This window comes from Crocodylus siamensis, chromosome 4, assembly GCF_052110815.1.
Source record: "Crocodylus siamensis isolate JL-2025a chromosome 4, ASM5211081v1, whole genome shotgun sequence".
NCBI classification, from domain to species: Eukaryota; Metazoa; Chordata; order Crocodylia; family Crocodylidae; genus Crocodylus; species Crocodylus siamensis.
In genome coordinates, this window is record NC_143398.1 from 30,436,533 (window position 1) to 30,456,976 (window position 20,444).

At 42.6% G+C, this 20,444-nt stretch overlaps 1 protein-coding gene across 1 annotated transcript in view; it reads left to right on the forward strand.

Annotated features, from left to right (window-relative positions):
• Positions 1-7,126: 7,126 nt before the first annotated feature.
• LOC149865609 (uncharacterized) overlaps positions 7,127-20,444 on the forward strand; it is a 79,809-nt gene continuing 66,491 nt past the window's right edge. The window contains exon 1 of the mRNA XM_090041558.1: positions 7,127-7,239. Coding sequence (XP_089897684.1) covers positions 7,127-7,239 — 113 coding nt within the window. The remainder of the gene's footprint in view (positions 7,240-20,444) is intronic.

Consider the following 20,444-nt stretch of genomic DNA (forward strand, 5'->3'; position numbering starts at 1 on the left):
ACAGAGGGCTACAGGGAGGAGCTGGCTATACCCACTACTTGCTGAACAGAATACTTAGCTGGGGGCAACACTGCAAATAAGGTGCTTCATGAAAAGGGAGGAAATAACTTACTCCACCTCTAGAGTAGGAAGGGACAGGTGTAAAATTGTGACACAATGACCACATCTGCATGTGCAGCAGACTGTGAAGTTGTTACTGTGCAGTCATTTAGTACTTGTATAAGCAAGTACTATATGACTGCGTAGTACCAGGCATTACTGCACAGTACCATTGTTGCACGTTTTCTTCCTGATGCTACTGTGCAATAGCAATGAGCCACTGTGCAGTATTGTCACCACCTGGCTAGTGCTCAGCAATGCTACTATGCTGTAGCAATGAGCTACTGCACCATAGCATCTCATGTAGATGTGCCCAATGAGAAGCAATGTGTCTTGTGGTCATGGTGATTCAGTTCTATCATGTATGCAGGTCACAGTCCATTTGTAATAATGAATACTATCTTCTTTTGTATAGTGGCTTCTCTATATAATTAAGTAATTGACTTTAATGATAGTTTTTTAAATCTTATCTATGTTTGAAAATGGACAAATTACTCTTGACAGTATCTTTTGAGATATTTAGTTGAATCATAGAATTGTAAAAAACATATAGCTGGAAGAGACCTCAAGAGGCCATCCAGTCCCATCCCCTGTTCAATGTGTGGTAATACCCGCTATAGATATCCCAGATAAATATTTGTCTCACTTGTATTTGAAAACTTCCAATGACAGAGACTCCACAACCTCTTTAGGTAATCTGTTCTAGCACTTATTCACTTCATAGTTCAAAAGCTCTTGCTAATACCCAACCTAGATCTCCCTTGTTGAAATTTGAGTCCATTACTCAGGGCTTAGGGCTCAGCTGTAGAGCACAGGGGATTCCTATTCAATGAAAAATTCCAGACAAGTCTCTTTAAAACGTGCAGACAAGGGCAGACCTATCAAGAGTGAGTACATATCGTTTTTTAGGTTATGTCAGTATTGACATCATTTTGTGACTCATTAGCTCTCAAATGTTTCATGCTATCATCAAACATAACAGGAATCTATCTATCATACACTTTACCTCCTGGCTTTTTATACTGAGATGGATGGGATTGCGGATTGTATGCAATTTCCAGTTATATCTGTAGCCACATACAGGAAAATTGAGAGAGATTTTGGATGGTATCAGTGAGGGTTTCTTGGCCTGGAAAAGATTAAAAAGATATCACTACAAAATATATAACAACCTGGATACTTAGATATTTTAGGGAGACTTGCATTTCAGAATAGTCATTTTAACAACTTTTATTACCTAGACAGCAACTGAGTGATACGTAGAATCCTTCAGTAAATGCCACTGTGCACTTGGACAAGCCAAAACATTTCATTAATATGAAAAATATAGAAATAGGAAATGTTCAATACTAACTTGTTAGCTTTAATTGAATTTGCAACAACTTTCTTTAAACTCAATATGGGGAGTGAAATGAAGGCAAAGGAGCTAGTTGCCATTAAATGCAGTAAACACGAATTCTTACTACTGCCCTAGAAGGCTGTTACAGGGTTAGACGTAATGAAATCACCCAAAACTGCAGATGTCAATAGACCAATGTATTATTCTGGTGCTTTGCAGAGAATCTTGCAGTCGTGGAAAGACTGGGGGAGGCATTTAGCTTAAGCAAAAGGTTAACTGTGTCATGAAGGAAGTTTTGCTTGGAGAAACTTTATTAACAACTTTCAAACCTTTATTAATGTCAAACTTGATCTACTGTAAGAGCTTCTTGTTAAGTGGTAATGATCTGATTAAACCTTGAAGCTTTCCCATTTATGATATAAATGCCATTAGCTGCCTGAAATTCCATAGATTTACAGTAAGAGTTACAAAAGAAATGTTCTTAATGTGTTGAAACTGTCTTCAAGAAGACTTAGCATACTATAGGCCAGTGAGAACAAAAAGCAGTTAAGAAGGCCCAGTTCCACAAAGGCATTTAGGTGCGGTGATCTTCAATGTTCTACAGCTAACTTTTATGTGCCTGGCTCAGGAGTAGAAGTAATTATGAGTTAGGCCCTGTGTTCCCTGTATAAATGGAGGCAGTTGGGCATCTAGGAATGGAACTCTTGGTGAGTACAGGTACATCTAAGGCTGTCATTAGGAAAAAAACAGTAGAGGGGTGCCTCTGCCTCTCTTCTGGACTTATTTGTCAGTATGAGGTTGATCGCTACAACCCAAAATTACTTCCTGGACTTAGATGCCCTAGTCTTTCTTATGTGTATAGATAACTGACTCTTTTTTTTCTTTTAAAATAATTTGGTATTGCATCCAAAGATCCTTTCATGCAAAATGTTTAAGCAAAAATTAAGCTTAATTTTCAGCATGTTAATGTTTCCATTATCCTGAATGGGACTGATCATGTGCTAGCATTAAATACATGCTTAAATCAAGTGTTGCATTAAGGCCCAGATCCACAAATATTCATTTGGGTCTGAGTCTGTCCATAATTTTGGGTAAGTCTACCTTACTCGAGGTACATTCAAATTATCTCACAGGCAATATTACAGGCGATGCCATAATCTATTTTCAATTAGAGTATGCATTTTCATACTACGAGTTTGAATGCCCATGTTGGTATTGAGCACTTTTGTGGGTCTATATGGGGACATAAAGTTTAAATATTGAAAATGTTTGGAGAATAAAAATTCTGAAAAAATTCAGGTAGGGGATGATTAAACTTTTTTTGGTTGACCTATTTTGCAGTGTAGCCCTATGAAGTCACAGCTGCTGAAGGGATTGTGGAAATTGCTAAAACGTGGTCATGTCTGCATGTGCCTTCTGCTAGCTGCAGGGAGACAGAGGAAAACTTCTTTAGCCCAGGAAGGTGGTGTCACTCTACTGGTGAAAAGTAGCAGTCTGCCATTTGTCATGCAGGATCAACATCTTTTTTTGGGGAAAGGAGAAAGCTCTTCCTCAGGACACCCCAAGAAGCAGCCTTATTCAGCCTTCCTGTCCTGAGAGTACTCTGAGGCCAACCCTGGCATAGCTTAATAAGGGGACAAGTCTCTGTCTCTGAGACCCTGACTCTTCTGAGCCCCTGGCTTCCCCAGTGATCTGTAGGACCCCCACTTCAGAGAGCTCCTTTCTGGTGAGCTTGCAGGATGGTAGGAGTATGTCATCTTCTTTTAAAGAGGAGGGTTATTAGAAGCTGATGTTCCCAAATAGCACAACAGACTTTGCTCCTAAACAGTCTTTGTCATGCCATTCCAGTTTCCTATGCCCTCACTCAGACTCATCTGTCACCCCTGGGACTATTCCTTTTCTCCATGTCTTCCATGGGACCTTCTCTCCCTTCTGCTCTCTGAGCCTCACTCTTTCTCCTCAGGCCCAGCCAGCCACACTTCCAACAAAACTGTTACAAAACTCTAGTATTAACTTCAGGACACCACTTATCCAATAAAATGAAACAAAGTGATAGAGAGCCAAACAGGAAGCAGTCTCCAGGCCTCCCTGGGGTGTAAAGGGCATATAAGTGTCTTACTTATGAAACTATGTACAAGAATTATTTACAGCAAAGTCTGAGTACTCCCCAGCAAAGTCTGAGTACCCCCTGGCAAAGTTCCCAACAAATACTGCAGGCTAGAACTCAGCTAACTTGGCCTGTTTTGTCATAGCCTTATAGAGCTGCTGTTGGATGGCATTTTTCGCCACCTGCACCAGAAAACTATGTATTGTAGAGCAAGCCTTGTTTTCATTTGTAAACAATCATGTGGACCATGAATCATGTAATTCATTGCTTCCAAAATCATAAAGCTGGTCTGAGTCCAGGTGAAATAGGAAGTCCAAAGCTGTACAGGGAATAGACTCCTAACAGTCTAATTCCCAATCATTTGCTCTGACCATTGTGGCTAGGGACATACATTACACAGAAACCACTTTAAGTGGTCAGAAACTGGTTTAACCCTGTAACAGAACAGACATTCAGGGCACATAAACCAGTCTGAAAATGGCTGAAACCAGTTTGAGATAAACCTCGTTGAATGTAGTATCAGACTTAACTGATTTGGGTCAAACCAGTTTATGCAATGTCTGTTTCAGACTCCTTCCTGGTTTAAGTTAAACTGGAGTCCCCCAGCATCCTGGCACGTTCTCTGGGCTGGTCTCTGGCTCCAGTCCAGCAAGGCTGGCCCCACCTGTCTCCTTCCCACCCAGAGCACTATCACTGCTCTGGCTGACTGTAGGACTGCAGCGACTGCCAGGCTTCCCCCTCCCCCCAACCTCCCTCCCCTCTGGCTGCTCAAGCAGGGATCCCCGCTCCTGCCCCTCACTCACAGCAGGGACCTGGCATCTAGCCATACCCCCCATGCTAGCTACTGCTCAGAGATGTCTGTGTGGGTCTCCAGTTTCACTGGAATAAAGGCAGACAGCTAGCAGCTTACAAATTCAAATGCACCCTGCAGATAAGAAGAGCTTGAAACTAATGTGAGAGATGTTTTCTTTTGTAGGGCTCGATGGATTGATAAATTTTGTTCTGACAAGCAACCTGCTAGATGTAATTTGTCAGTCTTCAAGAGGGGAAAGAGAAAGGTGTTAGAAATGACTTGGTTGGCAGACAGTCCAAAGAAGCAGGGAGATGGAGATCGAAAAGCTCCGTATCAACAGATGCAGGGTCTGACAACACTCCCACCCCTTGAGCAGTCCGCAGGGAAAAGCCTGGGACTGCAGACAGAGTAGGGGCTACACGCCTCCCTAATCAGAGCATCCTTCTGGGGCCTGGCAATGCCCCGCATCAGCTCAGTACTATAGAAGGGAAGGGAGGGCTGCTCTAGCACCCCTGGCTTCTAACCTGAGCCACTACAGGCATGTGCTAGGATTTCTGGAATGAAAAGGGAATGTCTATCCCCCTCCATATTGGTTCAAGCTTTGCAGAATAAACTAACCTGTGAAGACTGAATAAATTCAGGCTCAGGCTTTTTGAATGTCTGTCTCTAGCTTATCAGACCCTTTTTTTAAAGTTAGCAGTTTTGATTAAAATCAAAATTTTTGAGCCATCTACTGTTCTATTTTGCTGATACATTAACATGTTTTCTAGAATTGGCAAGCACGGGAATGTAATGCTAGTGTTTTAAACCATATTCCTCTGACTTTTAGTGTTGGTTTAATCAGAAACACAAGGTTTTACTGTTTTATATAGAAGTATTAAGCAGTGCAGTTCTTCTGACCATCAAAGTTTACTGCTAAATGCTTTAGTTTTCTTTTGGAAACAGACCACTAGGATGAACTGGATTAACTTATGGCAATATATGTCTGACTGGTTTCCTGGATAAGGTTTGTGAATAGCTTAAATGAATGTGACTGATTTTTGGAAAAAAAACAGTGGAAACTAATATGGTACTTTGATTAGTAGGATTTTGTTTCCCTGCAACTAACTAAAATATGTTAGAATAAAAACCAAAATGAATAATAAAAAAAATAGCTTGGGCCAAAGGTGACTTGATGGAAGCAGAGGAGAAATGTCTTTTAATGTCATCTATACAGTTACTTGTTCTTACCATTTTATTCAGTCAGGGTAATTAGATAGCACTATTTTCTTTTCCATTTTTAGGACAGTGCATTAAAAACCACTACTTTTCTCCTAGTACCTCATTTATGGCTGAGAAAAAGGAGTCAGGTTTTACTGACCTTTCTCTACAAGCAAAACATGGAGACTGTTTTCTGTTGTAACAATTGCATCAGTTCTGAAGAGAAGACTCAATAAGGTTTGTAACAGTTTCATGTATCTTTAATTTTATCCTTTATTGGAAAGGAAAAAGCTTCAGTTCAACATTGTATATTAAGGAGAATTTTTCACTATTATACATGACTGAACATATGAGAGAGAAGCTTTTAAGATTTTACTTGGAGCATAATATTATGTATTTTCCCTTTGTTCTTTCTTTTTAAAGAGGCATTCATGGATAATGCTTCTAATCAACCAGATGCACAGACATGTTCCTATCCACCTGCTTCTTTCATCTTTTAGTAATTTGCTTTTTATAGCTTTGTATGGGTGATTGTGGAATCCATATACATGTAAGTTTAAGTGAGCTCTTATGTAATACATGGTGGTACGTTAGCATTTACGTACTGCTTTTCATTCAGTTACCAAGTGCAATTATATATGTTACCTATTCAGAAAAGTTTAAATGCAGGAAAACAGGGCACTCAACAATACTGACAATATTAAAATGATATTTGATTTAGATTTATAATAACCTTGATAAGCACTGCTCTGTAATTGACAATACCCAGTACAAAATGCAGTGTGAGGAACTTTTCATCCCTCTTTAACACATGAATAAATATCCACCACTAATATGAGGATAATGAAATAAAGGATAATGAAATAAATCAAATCCCTGAGACCTGAACTCATTATATCTTCAAAAAACCCTCATGGAAACATGAGTTATGTAGACTGCCTGGGAGATTAATAAAACCAGGATTTGTTAGATCAAAATTGGGTGACAGGCATGATTTCTGAAATGAAGGATCCATGTAATGCTTTCACAGCAATGCCTTTCTTTCTCTAGCAAGGAAACAATTCAACAGCCACAAGCAAATGGTGATTATAAATGGATTCATGTCAGAATTGCTTTTGAGTGGAGTCCTATAGAGATCTGTCCTGGGCCTGGCAACATGTTTATTATGATTTGGATGCTGGAATAAAGAACAAATTTGCAGATAACCTAAAGCTGGGAAGGGCTGAAAATCCTTTGGAAGACAAGTGCAATTCAGAAGGATCTTGATAGTTTGGAGGGCTGGGCAAGAGCTAACTGATGAAAAGCAGTGTTGACAGATGCAAGGTGCTATGCCTTGGGAAGAATAATCAAAAGCACAAATACAAGATGGGTGCTACCTGGCTGCACGGAAGAGGATCTAGGTATCTTGGGGATCATAGCCTCCATATGAGCCGGGAAATGTGACACAGTCTCACAAAAAATAAATGTAGTTCTGGGCTGCTTCAATAGGAATAAGATGCAGGAAGTGATAGCACTTTTTTACTTGACACTGGTTAAGCCTCATCCAGCATATTGTGTGCAGTTTTGAGTCCCACATTTTATAAAGGACATGGAGAAGATAGAGAGGGTTCAGAGGCTGACAACAAAAATGACAGAGGGCTTGAAAGACAACCCTTATGAGGAGAGGTTGAAAGATATAGGTGTGTTCAGCTTGAAGAAAAGGTAAGAGGGGACGTGATAGCAGTCTTCAAATGTCTGAAGGGCTGCCATAAGGCAGAGGGAGAATAGCCTTTCTCTGTTATTGCAGAGAGCAGCACATGGATAAATGGCTTGCAACTGCAACAAAGAAAGTTTAGAATGGATATCAGCCCCCCCTCCTCCCCACAAACGTCTTCACTGTTAGAACAGGGAAGCAGCAAAACAGACTGTAGAGTAGAAGTTGTGGAATCTCCTTCCTCTGGTTTTCAAGAAGAGATTGGATAAGCATAGACAGGGATGATCTAGGGATTCCTATGCCTAGAAATATTTTGGAAGAGTGACAGTTAAAAGCCAAGGAGCACCCCTGTGTTCCACCACAGGGATTGCTGGGATATAATGAGAAGAGCTCTGTAGCCTAAAGGAAGTGGATATTGGAGATGGCAATATTCATCAGCAGGAAAATGAAGCAGAACTCCAGAAGTAGTTTAGTTATAAAAGAAGTTTTAAGGAGCTGGGATAAGATTACAGAGAGGATACATGAAAGGGAATTCTGACTGTTCGGTAAGAAGGTATGATGTGTGAAATTATGCCTGTTGGCCCTAAATTGCAGAGCAGAATGAGGGTTTTAGTACTTCCCATTCTTCTCGGCCTTGCAGGTTGCCACATGAGCTCAGGAAGGACCTCACCCCACATACTTCTCATTATAGGTGCCAGGGTCTTTCAGGTTTTATTTCTGTCTTCCTCAGAAGCAGTGGATGTTGGCTGCAGCTGTAGCTGGAGAATTTTGACTGGCGTTTGCTAGTGCTCCTGCTGGGACTAAAACCCAGAGGCTCCTAACTATAGGGTTTTACCACTTGGCATGGGATCTGACCAATCAGCATGTTTGGGATCAGGAAGGAATTTTACTCCATGGTGGGCGTGTCCATATAAAAATGCGTTACTTGAGATTAGAGCTAATTACTGAGCAGTAAGCATCACAGTCTACACATGTAGACACTTACTGCACAGTAAGTTGCTCTAAACCTGAGTAAATTTGCTACCTGTAAATATAAGTAGCAGATTTACTCAGGAGTAATTACTGTACAGTATGGCATGTGTAGATGGCTGACTGGGAGCAAATGTGCTCCTGGTCATCCAGGCAGCAGGGGGCAGGAGATTGCTTCCTGGCCCTGGGAGCTGCCTGCTTCCTGGCCCTGGGAGCTGCCTGCTTCCTGGCCCTGGGAGCTGCCTGCTTCCTGGCCCTGGGAGCTGCCTGCTTCCTGGGTGGGCTCCACCATGACTGGAGCCTGGGAGGGGACAATGTACCCTGGCCCCCTCCAACACCCTATCCATGACCTTGGGGCCAGGGTTGGGAGATTCTTATCTACCAGTCTCAGCAACTTGGTTGCTGGGAGCAGCCTGCTGCTGGGGAAGGGAGTCACTGTCCCCACTGAAGCTCTGGTGTTGAAGCCTGCCCCAACAGCAGGCAGCTCCCAGGGAATGTCCTAGCCCCCTCCAGGAGACAGCTTTCTCTTGGCCCCTTGACCCTTCACCTGGCTGCTGCAGGGGGGCAATGCAGGACTGGCAGTGGCAGAAGCAGAATGCTGTAATGAGCAGTAACTCTGCTCTTGCTTCCCCACCTTTGTAGACACCTGCCTGGGTGCATTTACTCTAGAGTAAACATTTCCTGGAGCATGTGCATGTATAGACACACCTGGTCAGATTAATATGGGCTGTCAGGGTTTCTGCCTTCTCTGCAGTGTGGAGCATGGTCCTTTCCCTTGGATCTCTTGAGCACATTTTAACAACTCTTGCAGCAGCAGGACACTGATCACTGCTGTCCCTGTGCTTTACCTGTGGCAGGTTAGGGTGCTACATTTTCTGTTGTGTGATAGGATTGATTGTGTAGTTTTAGTAATAGGTCAAACACAGATTTGTATGGGATTGTTTAGATAGGAATGATCTTGTCTCAGTGACATAGATGGCCATCAGAGATCCCTTCTAACCTTACTTTTCTATGATACCCAATCAAAAGCACATGTACCAATGTTAGGGTTGCAACTTCTGTCATTGGTGCTCTAAGTTCCACTCCAACCATTTATCATAAGCCTCTACATTGCCCCCACATGCATTGTCATGTGTGCATCTATTAAACTATTAAACGTGTGTGTCTATTAACCTCCAGGCTGACTTGGATAAGCTTAATAAGTGGGTGGATACAAACCTGATGATGTTCAATACTGATAAATGCAAGGTACTCCACCTCAGGGAAAACCCCCCCACTGTGTACCAATACGCTTGGCAGTGCTATGCTTGCTAGCACCACTGCTGAAAGAGACTTGGGGGTCATGATGACTAATGCAATGTCACAGCTGCTAAAGCAAACAAAACCCTGGCTTGCATCTATAGATGCATCTCAAGTAAATCTCAGGCTGTCATCCTCCCACTGTACTCGGCCTTGGTGAGGCTGCATCTGGAGTACTGCATCCAATTCTGGGCTCCACAATTCAAGAAGGATGTTGAGAAGCTTGAGAGAGTCCAGAAAAGAGCCACACACATAATCAGAGGGCAAGAGAATAGGCCTTAAGAAGAGAGGCTGAGAGCCATGGGATTCTTCAGTCTGGAAAAGTGCAGGCTCAGGGGGGACCTGGTTGCTGCCTATAAGTACACAAGGGGTGTTCATCAGGATCTGGGAGAACATTTGTTCACCAGAGCACCCCAAGGAAAAACAAGGACCAACGGTCATAAACTCCAAAAGACCATTTTAGGCTGGACATAAGAAAAAAATTCTTTACTGTCTGAGCCCCCAAGACCTGGATTAGACTCCCTCCAGAGGTGATGCAGGCATCTACTCTGGACTTATTCAAGAAATGCTTGGATGCTTATCTTGCTGGGGTCCTTTGACCTTAGCTTACTTCCTGCCCCTGGGGCAGGGGGCTGGACTTGATGATCTTCGAGGTCCCTTCCAGCCCTAACATCTATGAAATCTACATGTGTTGCACTTCACAATGAACCCACCACAAACCTTCTACTTACAAATAAATTAGAAGGCTGTAAATTTAATAACGCTGTTTTGTCCATTAGGCTTCATACAGGTGACTGACTGAAAGGTAGTAGGTGTCAAAGAAAAATCTTTGGTTTCAGAAGCAGATGGCAAAAAGGTCAAAGGCTAACATAACATATTTCGTCATTATAGTTCTGTATCCAATCCCCCCCCAGCTTAAATGTAAAACACATGCATAGTCAATCTCGCATGAAACCTAAGAACACACAGAGTCTGTTCACAGTCATGATTGGCAGTCCTGTAATTATTCATGCCTGGCGTGTTGTAATAGGCCACCCTGTAAACTATAACTTTGGAAAGATTTCTGCCTTCAATGGAGACCTCCACGCACGCCCAGGAGACATAGTCAGCGATGATAAAAGTTTTCAAGTGTATCCGTTTTTGCCGGCTCATCCATTCTTGACAAGAGCTCATGAAAGTCTTTAGACTGAAGTTACCTGTATGCTTTGCTTAAAATCTGCACCACGCAGTTTGTAATCTGTGCAACAAAAATATCTGTATGCTGAGCTGAATAAATCAACTTCTCTTTCTACACCGCGCGACCACAGCTTCCTTCCTACACTGCAATCTCCTGTGGTGTAAGTAAAATAAACTTTTTGTATAACCAATACGTTTTAAAATCTCCTGACTCCAACCCGCCACTAGTACCCACCTGTCCGACTACCTACCCCACCCGCGTCCAGCCGGTCATGCCGACCCAGGCTTGCAGGTCAAGGGTACACCGGTCATCGGACGCAACAGTAGGAAATTATTTATAAAAATGGTCTTATTCTTAAGAAACTAAAATAGTTCTCTGCAAAAGATAGGAGCCATTGTTTAAACAGGAGAGCTATGCATTAGTGAGTAATGAAAGCCAATTATTATATAGTTAATATACAGAAATTATAGTTGCATATTATGACAGGACATATAAAATTGTTACACTTCAAATGCAAGAAAAATAGAGAGGATTTAATTACATCACTGGCATTACTTTATTCTGTGTATGCAAAACACTGATTAAATATACTATCCATAAGATGCAAGAATGATAGGGAATTTTTGCAAATAAATCAGAGAGATGGCAAATAGAAGAATCATGTCATGATCTGTGGAAATACATCTCTGTCCCTCTCTCTTTCTAACTGGAAACTACATCTACCTACCATATTTCATAATTGGAGAAATTAAATATTTCTATTTCTATTTCTGCAGACATAAGTCAATCTTTAAAACCTTTCCTATCAAGTGAAATGAGCAGATTATTTCACTAGAAGCTGTGGAAGAAACATGTACTTAATATACTAAAATATCTCAGAATTATTGCCTAATACTTTGATAGGAAGTATGCACACTGAGGGGCAAGGTGTCAGTGTTCCAAGAAGAGACCTTTATTTATATACAAAGCAACACTTTTTAGTATTCTCTATTCTGTAAAAGTATATTTACTTAAATTTATTGCATAAAGACATTTCCACAATCACACAAGTGACTGTATTTTATTTGAAATATTGCTTGAAACTGGAGCTTAGAGTCATAGAGACATAGGAAAGTAGGGTTGGAAGGGACTTCCAGAGGTCATCTAGCCCAACAGCTCAAGAGATCTCAGGTAGAGGGCCACACCCCCCACTAAAGAGGAAGGCAAAAACCCTCATGGTCTGTACCAATCTGACCATGGGAAACAATTCCTTCCTAATCCCAAATATGTTGATTGGTCTGACCCTGCATGCATGAGCAAGACCCTCTAGATTAGTAGCTCTCCAACCTCTTCTTGGACACTTCCAGTGATAGAGATTCCCTCCCCTAGGCAATCTATTTCACTGCCTCGCTTTTCTAACAGTGAATAAGTTTTTTCTGGATATCCAATCTAAACTTACTTTGCTGCAACTTCCAACCATTGGTCTGCATCCTCTCTGCAACTAGAGAACAGGTGCTTTACCTCTTTCTGGTAGCCCTTCAAGTATTTGAAGACTACTATCAATGTCCCCTCTTAAGCACCTTTTCTGAAAGATGAACATACTTAGCTCCTTTAACCTCTCCTTGTATGGTTTGCTTTCTAAGTCCTTCATCATCTTTCTTGCCTGCCTTTACATCCTCTCCAACTTCTCCATGTCCTTTTTAAAATGTACTGAACTGACACAGTACTTTACATGAAGTTTATCCTGTGCCGAGTAGAGGGACACTATTACCTTCTGTGTCTTGCATGACCGAATGCTTCTGCTGATGCATCCCAAAACCACATTCACCTTCTGAGTGGTGGCATCATATTGCAGACTCATCTTGAGTTTTGTGGTCTACCAAGACTCCCAAAACCTTTTCCAGATGCTACCTTCAGCCAGTTTCATATTTTCATAGTTGGTAGGGTTGGAAGGGACCTGAGAAGATCATCAAGTCTGACCCCCTGCCATGGCAGGAAAGAGTACTGGGGTCAAATGACCCCGGCAATGTGTTCATCCATCCTCCTTTTAAAGACCCCCAGGGTAGGAGCAAGCACCACTTCACTCCGAGCTAGCCTGTCACACTACACACAGAGCTTGCCTGTGCCGTTTGTGGCATATGTGCCACAGATTGGACACTCCTGGTCTATAGTAATTTATATAAACTGATGATATATTAACAAGGGAAGTCCTGACCATGTTGAAGTCAGCACAAAATTTTCCATTGACTTCCATGGAGACAAAACTTTATTTAATTTGTTGCAACATACTTGTATAATCTTGGAATCTTGATGTTAGTTACTGCAAGCTGGTAAAACAACTTAGTCAATATCCTCTACTGTCCTTTCTCTTCCATATTTCCTCACCAAAAAGCGCCTACACAAATCTCTAAATTCACAAAACCCAACTGAACTATGGTTTGCTAATCTCATGCAGTTTTGGGAACAATTTTGTATAAGTAAGTATAATTTAATAAGAAGATTAGAGAGGTAACAAAAACTGTGTCCAGCTTAATCTTTTCTAGCAGAGATTCAAATGTGTGGGTTCAGAAACTTCCTTGTTCCAGGCATCCCCTTGTTCACAGATTTAAGTCTATTTTCTTGGCCACCTGCATAAGCCTGGGTGGTTTGTAACTCCTCATTTGTCAGGGATGATGCTGTGTATTTGAACACTGTCATAGATTCATCGATGGTAGGGTTGGAAGGGACCTCAACAGATTTCATAGATTTCATAGACATTAGGGCTGGAAGGGACCTTGGAAGATCATCGAGTCCAGCCCCCCACCCGAAGGGCAGGAAGTCAGCTGGGGTCATAGGATCCAAGCAAGATAAGCATCCAATGTTTTCTTGAAGGTATTCAATGTAGGTGCTTGAACCACCTCCAATGGCAGGCTATTCCAGACCTTGAGGGCTTGGACAGTAAATAAGTTCTTCTTTATGTCCAGCCTGAAATGGTCTTGCAGCAGTTTATAACCATTTGACCTCATCATCCCTTGGGGCACTCTGGTGAACAAACGTTCCCCCAGATCCTGGTGGTCACCCCTGATAAACTTACAGGTGGCCATCAGATCACCCCAAGCCTGGGCTTTTCCAGGCTAAAGAGCCCCATAGCTCTCAGCCTGTCATCGTAAGGTTTGTTTTCCTGACCTCTGATCATGCACATGGCTCTTCTCTGGACTCTCTCAAGCTTCTTCACATCCTTTTTGAATTGTGGGGCCCAAAACTGGACGCAGTACTCCAGCTGCGGCCTCACCAAGGCCAAGTACAAGGGGAGAATGACATCCCTGGATTTGCTTGAGAAGCATCTATGAATGCAAGCCAGTGTTTTGGTTGCTTTACTAGCCACAGCATCATGTTGCAGGCTCATGTTCATCTTGTGGTCAATGATGACCCCCAAGTCTCTTTCTTCTGTAGTGCTAGCCAGCCTAGCACTGCCAAGCCTGTAAGGTTGCTGCAGGTTTTTCCTCCCAAGGTGTAGAATCTTACATTTTTCAGTGTTAAATATCATCAGGTTCTTGTCTGCCCATTTGCTGAGCCTGTCCAGGTCAGCCTGGATTCCCCTCCTGTCTTCAGATCATCACGTCCAACCCCCTGCCTAGGCAGTAAAGAGTGCTGGGATCAGATGACCCAGCCAGATGCCTAGCCAGTCTTCTCTTCAAGACCCCCAAGGTATGGAAAAGCACCACCTCCCTTGAAAGCCCATTCCAAATTTTGGCCACCCTTACCATGAAGAAGTTTTTCCTGATATCTAGCCTAAATCTGCTCTCTGTCAGTTTGTAACCATTGTTTCTTGTTACCCCAAGAGGCGCCCTGGTGAGCAGAGCATCTCTGGTTTCTTGCTGAGTTCCCCTGATGAATTTGTAGGCAGCCACAAGATCACCTCTCAGCCTTCTCTTGCGGAGGCTGAAGAGGTCCAGGTCCCTCAGTCTTGCATCATAGGGCTTGCCCTCTAAGCCCCTAACCAGATGAGTGGCTCTCCTCTGGATTCTCTCAAGTCTGTCAACACCCTTCCTGAAGCACGGCATTTAAAACTGGATGCAGTCTTCCAACTGTGGTCTGACCAATGTAGCATAGAGGGGAAGTATCACCTTCTTGGTTCTATTTCTTGTGCATCTGCTGATGCATGATAAAGTGTGGTTAGCTTTGCTGATGATTTCATCATACTGATGACTCATGTTCATCTTGGAGTCCACTGTGACTCTTGAGATTCCTTTCTACTTCTGTGCTGCTGAGAGGGTCACTTCCTAGCCAGTAGGTGTGCTGGATATTTTTTCACCCTACGTGCAGCACTCTGCATTTGTCTTTGTTGTACTGCATTCTATTGTGTACTGTCCACTTTTCTAAACTGTCCAGGTCTGTCTACAATCATTCCCTATCCTGTGGAGTGTGCACTTCACCCCACAATTTAGTATTATCTGCAAACTTGGACAGAGTACACTTCACACCCACATCCAACTCACTGATGAAGATATTGATGTGTACAGGTCCAGCATCAACAGTTGGGGGGCTGGTGTCCCTTTGATGCCCATCTAAGAACCCATTTGGAGACTTATCTTGACTCCTGTTCAAGGGCACAGAGGCAAAAAAATCAGTGAATAGCTTAGTTTTGTCCCCCCCGGTCAGTAATTGCTCCTTCTTGTTCAGTAGGGGTCCTATGCTGCCCTGTACCTTCCTTCTACTCCCTACATACCTAAAAAAAAGACTTTCTGTTGTCTTTAATTTGTGTTGCCAGCCTCAGCTCTGTAGTTGCTTTGGCCTTTCTAACTGCCTCCCTGCAAGTGTGGGCCAAGTGGGTATATTCCTCCTTGGTAACTTTCCACACTTCCACCACCTATAAGCCTTCTTTTTTGCCCTTAGGATTCCCCATTTTTCCCTGTTTAGCCAAGGAAGTTTTTTTGGCTCCTTGCCCACTTTTCACTCGTACTGGGATTGTGTGTTGGAGTGGAGGATAAAAAAAAAAAGAGCCAGCATGGCACCCAGGCCAGGGCCACAGACCCTCCACTCTCCCCAGCTTGAACTTATAACCTTCTGGTCCTGCACACAAGGCACAGGCCACTCAGCCAGAGAGCAGAGACAAGGGTCACCCCTTTTGCAGGGCACACCTACAGAGGAGCACCCTCACAGGCATAGAGTTGCCCAGCACCACCACACGCTGGGAGGAAGGCGAGAGGGGAAGAGAAAAAAAAAATCCAAACCCTTGATGGAGGGGCCTGTGCCCTGGCAGAGGAGGCCAAGGCAACACCTGGCGCCTTCCCACGGCACTGCTGACACCGTGACAACCCTCCCAGCCATACATTTGCCCACCACTAGGCCACACTGACAAGCAAAACAAAAGCAATTCAAACCTGGGCGGCTGGGCCTGTGCCCCGCTGGAAGAATTGATTTGGAACTTTGTCCCTGACTCGATTTGGCCAAATCTGAAGATTCAATGCTGATTCAGAGAATCAGTGATTCAGACATAGACACAGCTTTAAATAGTTTTTCTACATACCTCAAGGTACCAGGCACAGCTCATGAATGCTGTGATGTTGGGGCAGATGGAGCATCCCACAAGAATAGGACAGAAGTACTTCCAGTCCACTTCCAGATCCACCAGGAAATGTACTGCCCTCCCTGCAGTTCTCCCTGGCTCGGCGATTGGCCATGGGGGGACCCTGGGTACCCCCCCAACCCAGGAGGTACCAGTCACCGAGCTGGGGAGGCATGGCGGTGGGGGAGGGGGACACTCCCAGGTGGACCCAGAAGTGGACCAGAAGTGCTTCCTGGTCCACTTCCAGGTCTGCTGATGAGCGTGCTGGTGAGCCCTCCATGCTCCTGTGGGATGCTCCATCTGCCCCAGCATCACAGCAATCACAAGCTGCCTTGTACCTTGACGCATGTAGAAAAAACATTTAAAGCTGTGTCTATGTCCAAATTGCCAAATCTTTCTGAATCTCTCCTAACTGATTAAGAGGTTTCTGATTCAATGCAGGGAGATTAAAGGGTCTCCTGATTTGATTTGTGTTCAGAGGTTTGGCCACCGAATCAGGCCTAATTTTCACCAAATAAGATTGGGGACCAAAGCTTTGCACAGCCCTACTTCCCAGGTATTGAGGTGAGGTGAACTGGTCTGTAGTTCCCAAGGTCTTCCTTGTCTTTTTTAAAGAGGGCAATACATTGGCCCTTTTCTGGTCCTCTGGTACCTGGCTTGTCTTGCACAATTATCTGAATTTTAATTGATCCAGCCACTTCTGTGTGGTCTCCAAGAAATCAGAGTGTATTGGTAGGAATGACATGTTATATTTTGCATGCCACAGTATAAATAGGTGGTGGCTAATAGATTGATTAATGCCTATTTTGCTTTTTTAGTATGTATGTTTTATGCACACTTGAAAGACTGATTGTCACCACAGCATTTGTAATTTATCAGTTATAATGGGATGTTCCCTGCACCTTGGTGTAAACTACAAACATTTGTATCATGGAGCAGAGATTAGTATTCAGGTTAGCATTTACAAAGTTGTTAGTTAATTTATGTGAATCAATTGCTCCTTAGGTAAGAGCAGAGAAAAAAGAAAACCACCCCTTCTACAAAGCTATAAGGTGGGCAGATAAAAGGGACCCCAGATATCTAGCTGGTTCTAGAAGTAGGAATAAATCCTACCCCTTACTTCATGATGCCAGCTCATCTTTTGTTGGAAGGAGAGAATATTCTAAAGTAGGAATTAGGTGGACAGGCTATGTAGGGACAATAAATGGCTTTCAAGCCACCTAAGTAGTTGAGTCATTCAATTCTCATAGAAGTGATACAAAAAGAATGGTCTTGGTACTGAGCCAAGGCTGTAATAAACAATATAGGAGCTAGAGAAAAAAGACAGGTCACAGGTGCCTGGGAAGGCACCAGAGAGTCATTCTGTGTGCATAGGTTTGGAGTAATATACACAATTGCAGCATATCTGTAAAATCTCTTCTTATAACAAAGAACCAGTTCAGTTTTACAAAACAGAGTGCACAGACAAAAATGTAGAAAAGTTCATATGGTTTCTCCTGGACCAAAAATAGCAGACAAATAACAGAAAACAGCAGAAAATTAATCCAACTAAAACCAGTTAGAAGTGATTTCTGGACGAGTTTCTCCCAGAAGAACCAATGCATATACATTTCCTTTTCCAATAGAAGCTGCAGCAATGTCTTTCTGCATTCCTGAGGGTATTGCTTCATCCCCCCTTCCCCCAATCCCTTTTTCATACTTTCTTTAGGGAGACTGTTCGTCTTGAGCTGGACTCTGCTGCTCTAGCTGAGCTAAGGTGGCCATCACAGAGGACATTCAGGTTTTCTGCTACTCTGTCCTGTCTTCTCTATTGATATGAAACCCAACACCTTTATGTTCTCTATTTTTCTCTTAAGGACATAACAGCATGAGGTTTCATATCAATAGAGGACAGACGACAGCTGGACTGTCCTCTATGATGGCCACTGTAGCTGAGCATGAAGCAAACTCCTTCCCCTGACTGTCTTGGGGCCATGAAAGCCCAGCTCATTTTACCAGCACTGTACTGTGATAGAGGGCTACAAGGAGACACAGGGTGCTGAGACTGCTGTGCCCCCTGCAAAGACCTAGATCCGGAAGATCCTGACTTCCATACCTGTACCCCTACACCCCTGAGACTCAGACCTCTGAGAACCCAGACCCCCCACACCATTGTTATTCTTTGGTAGGCTGCTGGAATAGAAAAGACATGGCTGCAACTAATAAGAGGAGATACACTCTGGGTCTCCTTTCAAAGACTCACTGCCTGAAGGGAGGGAGGGGGACTGTGAACTCGAGTTCTCCAGGTGTGGTCCTGGCTGGAGGCCATCAGCAGTGAAGGCTGTCTGCATAGCACTTGTCTGGACGGCCCCTGCAGCATTTGTATAATGCTTTCCATGTAAGTTTTCCTACTGGGAGAACAAAACTGCAAGCCTTCATGGTTCATTTGAACACTTGTACATACTCTTAATCTTCTCATAGTATTACCCTGCATGTGATAACTTGAATCCATACAGGTTTAGCTCAGGGAGAGCAGAGAGGAACCCATAATAATTCAGATGCCACCTAGTCATTATAGCCCTGTAGACTTCATTGGCAATCAGTTAATTTGCATTACAGGAAATCTGAAAACTCTAGTCTAGATTTACCCTAATAGTGCTAATACCATAGTAACAATTATATAAAAGGTAAAGTTTATCTCTGTCAAGTTATAATGGAAGTTACAGGCATACCTCATTTTATTGCGCTTCGCTTTATTGCGCTTCGCAGATACTGCGTTTTTTACAAATTGAAGGTTTGTGGCAACCCTGCGTTGAGCGAGTCTGTCGGCACCATTTTTCCAACAGCATTTGCTCACTTCGTGTCTCTGTGTCACACTTTGGTAATTCTCGCAATATTTCAGACTTCAGCAATCACCACACGGTTCAGTCAGCAGCCATCAATATCGAGGCAAGACCCTCCACAAGCAAAAAGATTACGACTCGCTGAAGGCTCAGATGATGGTTAGCATTTTTTAGCAATAAAGTATTTTTTAATTAAGGTGTGTACATTGTTTTTTTAGACATAATGCTATTGCACACTTAATAGACTACAGTATAGTGTAAACATAACTTTTATATGCACTGAGAAACCAAAAAATTCATGTGACTCGCTTTATTGCGATATTCGCTTTATTGCGGTGGTCTGGAACTGAACCCGCAATATCTCCGAGGTATGCCTGTATAGTAATTTTGGAATGGTGGATTTCAGAAACGTGTAATGAACTTGCTACAGTACTACGTGATGGCAGATTTCACAGTGCACCTCATAGCTGAAAGTCTGCACTGGTGTAGGTGTTGCAGAATTTAAAGATCTCATCATTCATAGTCCATCAGGAGGTTTGTCACTAGCTACACAGATCACTATGGGTGATGCTACTTAGACAGTATACACCGAGTCAGATCTATTTGGAAATTTTCTACTAAAAGGTCACCTACAGAGGCCTCAATGGACTTTAAAGTTATTGTTCCTTGGCAGAATCCCATAGCGGATGTAAAACACTGTAATGTAATGTAATATAATGTAATATAAACCTTGATTAAGAGGGTATTTTAGTGTTTGTAATTTGAGATTAGACTAAACTGATGCTTAAAAAAAATAAGGTGTGTTTCTTGTATCAGACACGGTAGAAAGCTGTTTGCGTGCCTTAATTGTGTATCTTCATATTTTAAATATGGTTGATTTCATTTAATTTTAATCTGAAATCTGAATTCCATAGCTTCATAATCCTTTGTTTTAAGGACACCTGTAATATCCCAATAATGCTGTTTTACCTTAAATTAAGGGTATATATTGTATCTCCCTTTTACTGTGGTTTTTGTCAAATGTTTTTATTTTTTTTAAACTAAAACAGTCATACAAGAAATGTAAACAATAAACCAAAAATGCTGTTTAGCATGCAGTATTTCTAATGGCCTGACTTATTACCCCTTAAACATTTTAAGAACAATTAAAAAAATTGCTACTTATATCCATATTTACCCCATGGGAAAGTGAAGCTGGCATGGATTTTTGAACTACCCCATTGAGACTTTGGAACTGGTTAACAGATGTACAAATGGTCCTGACTTTCTTGCATCATCTACCCATGACCAGTATATATCAGATCTGAAGAATCCAGGGGATGCAATTGCTCTCTCAGGTACATACCTTTTGTGAATTAGTTGCTCATGATCACTGACTACTTCAGATACAGGCCTCCACATGCTCTGAAATATCAGAGC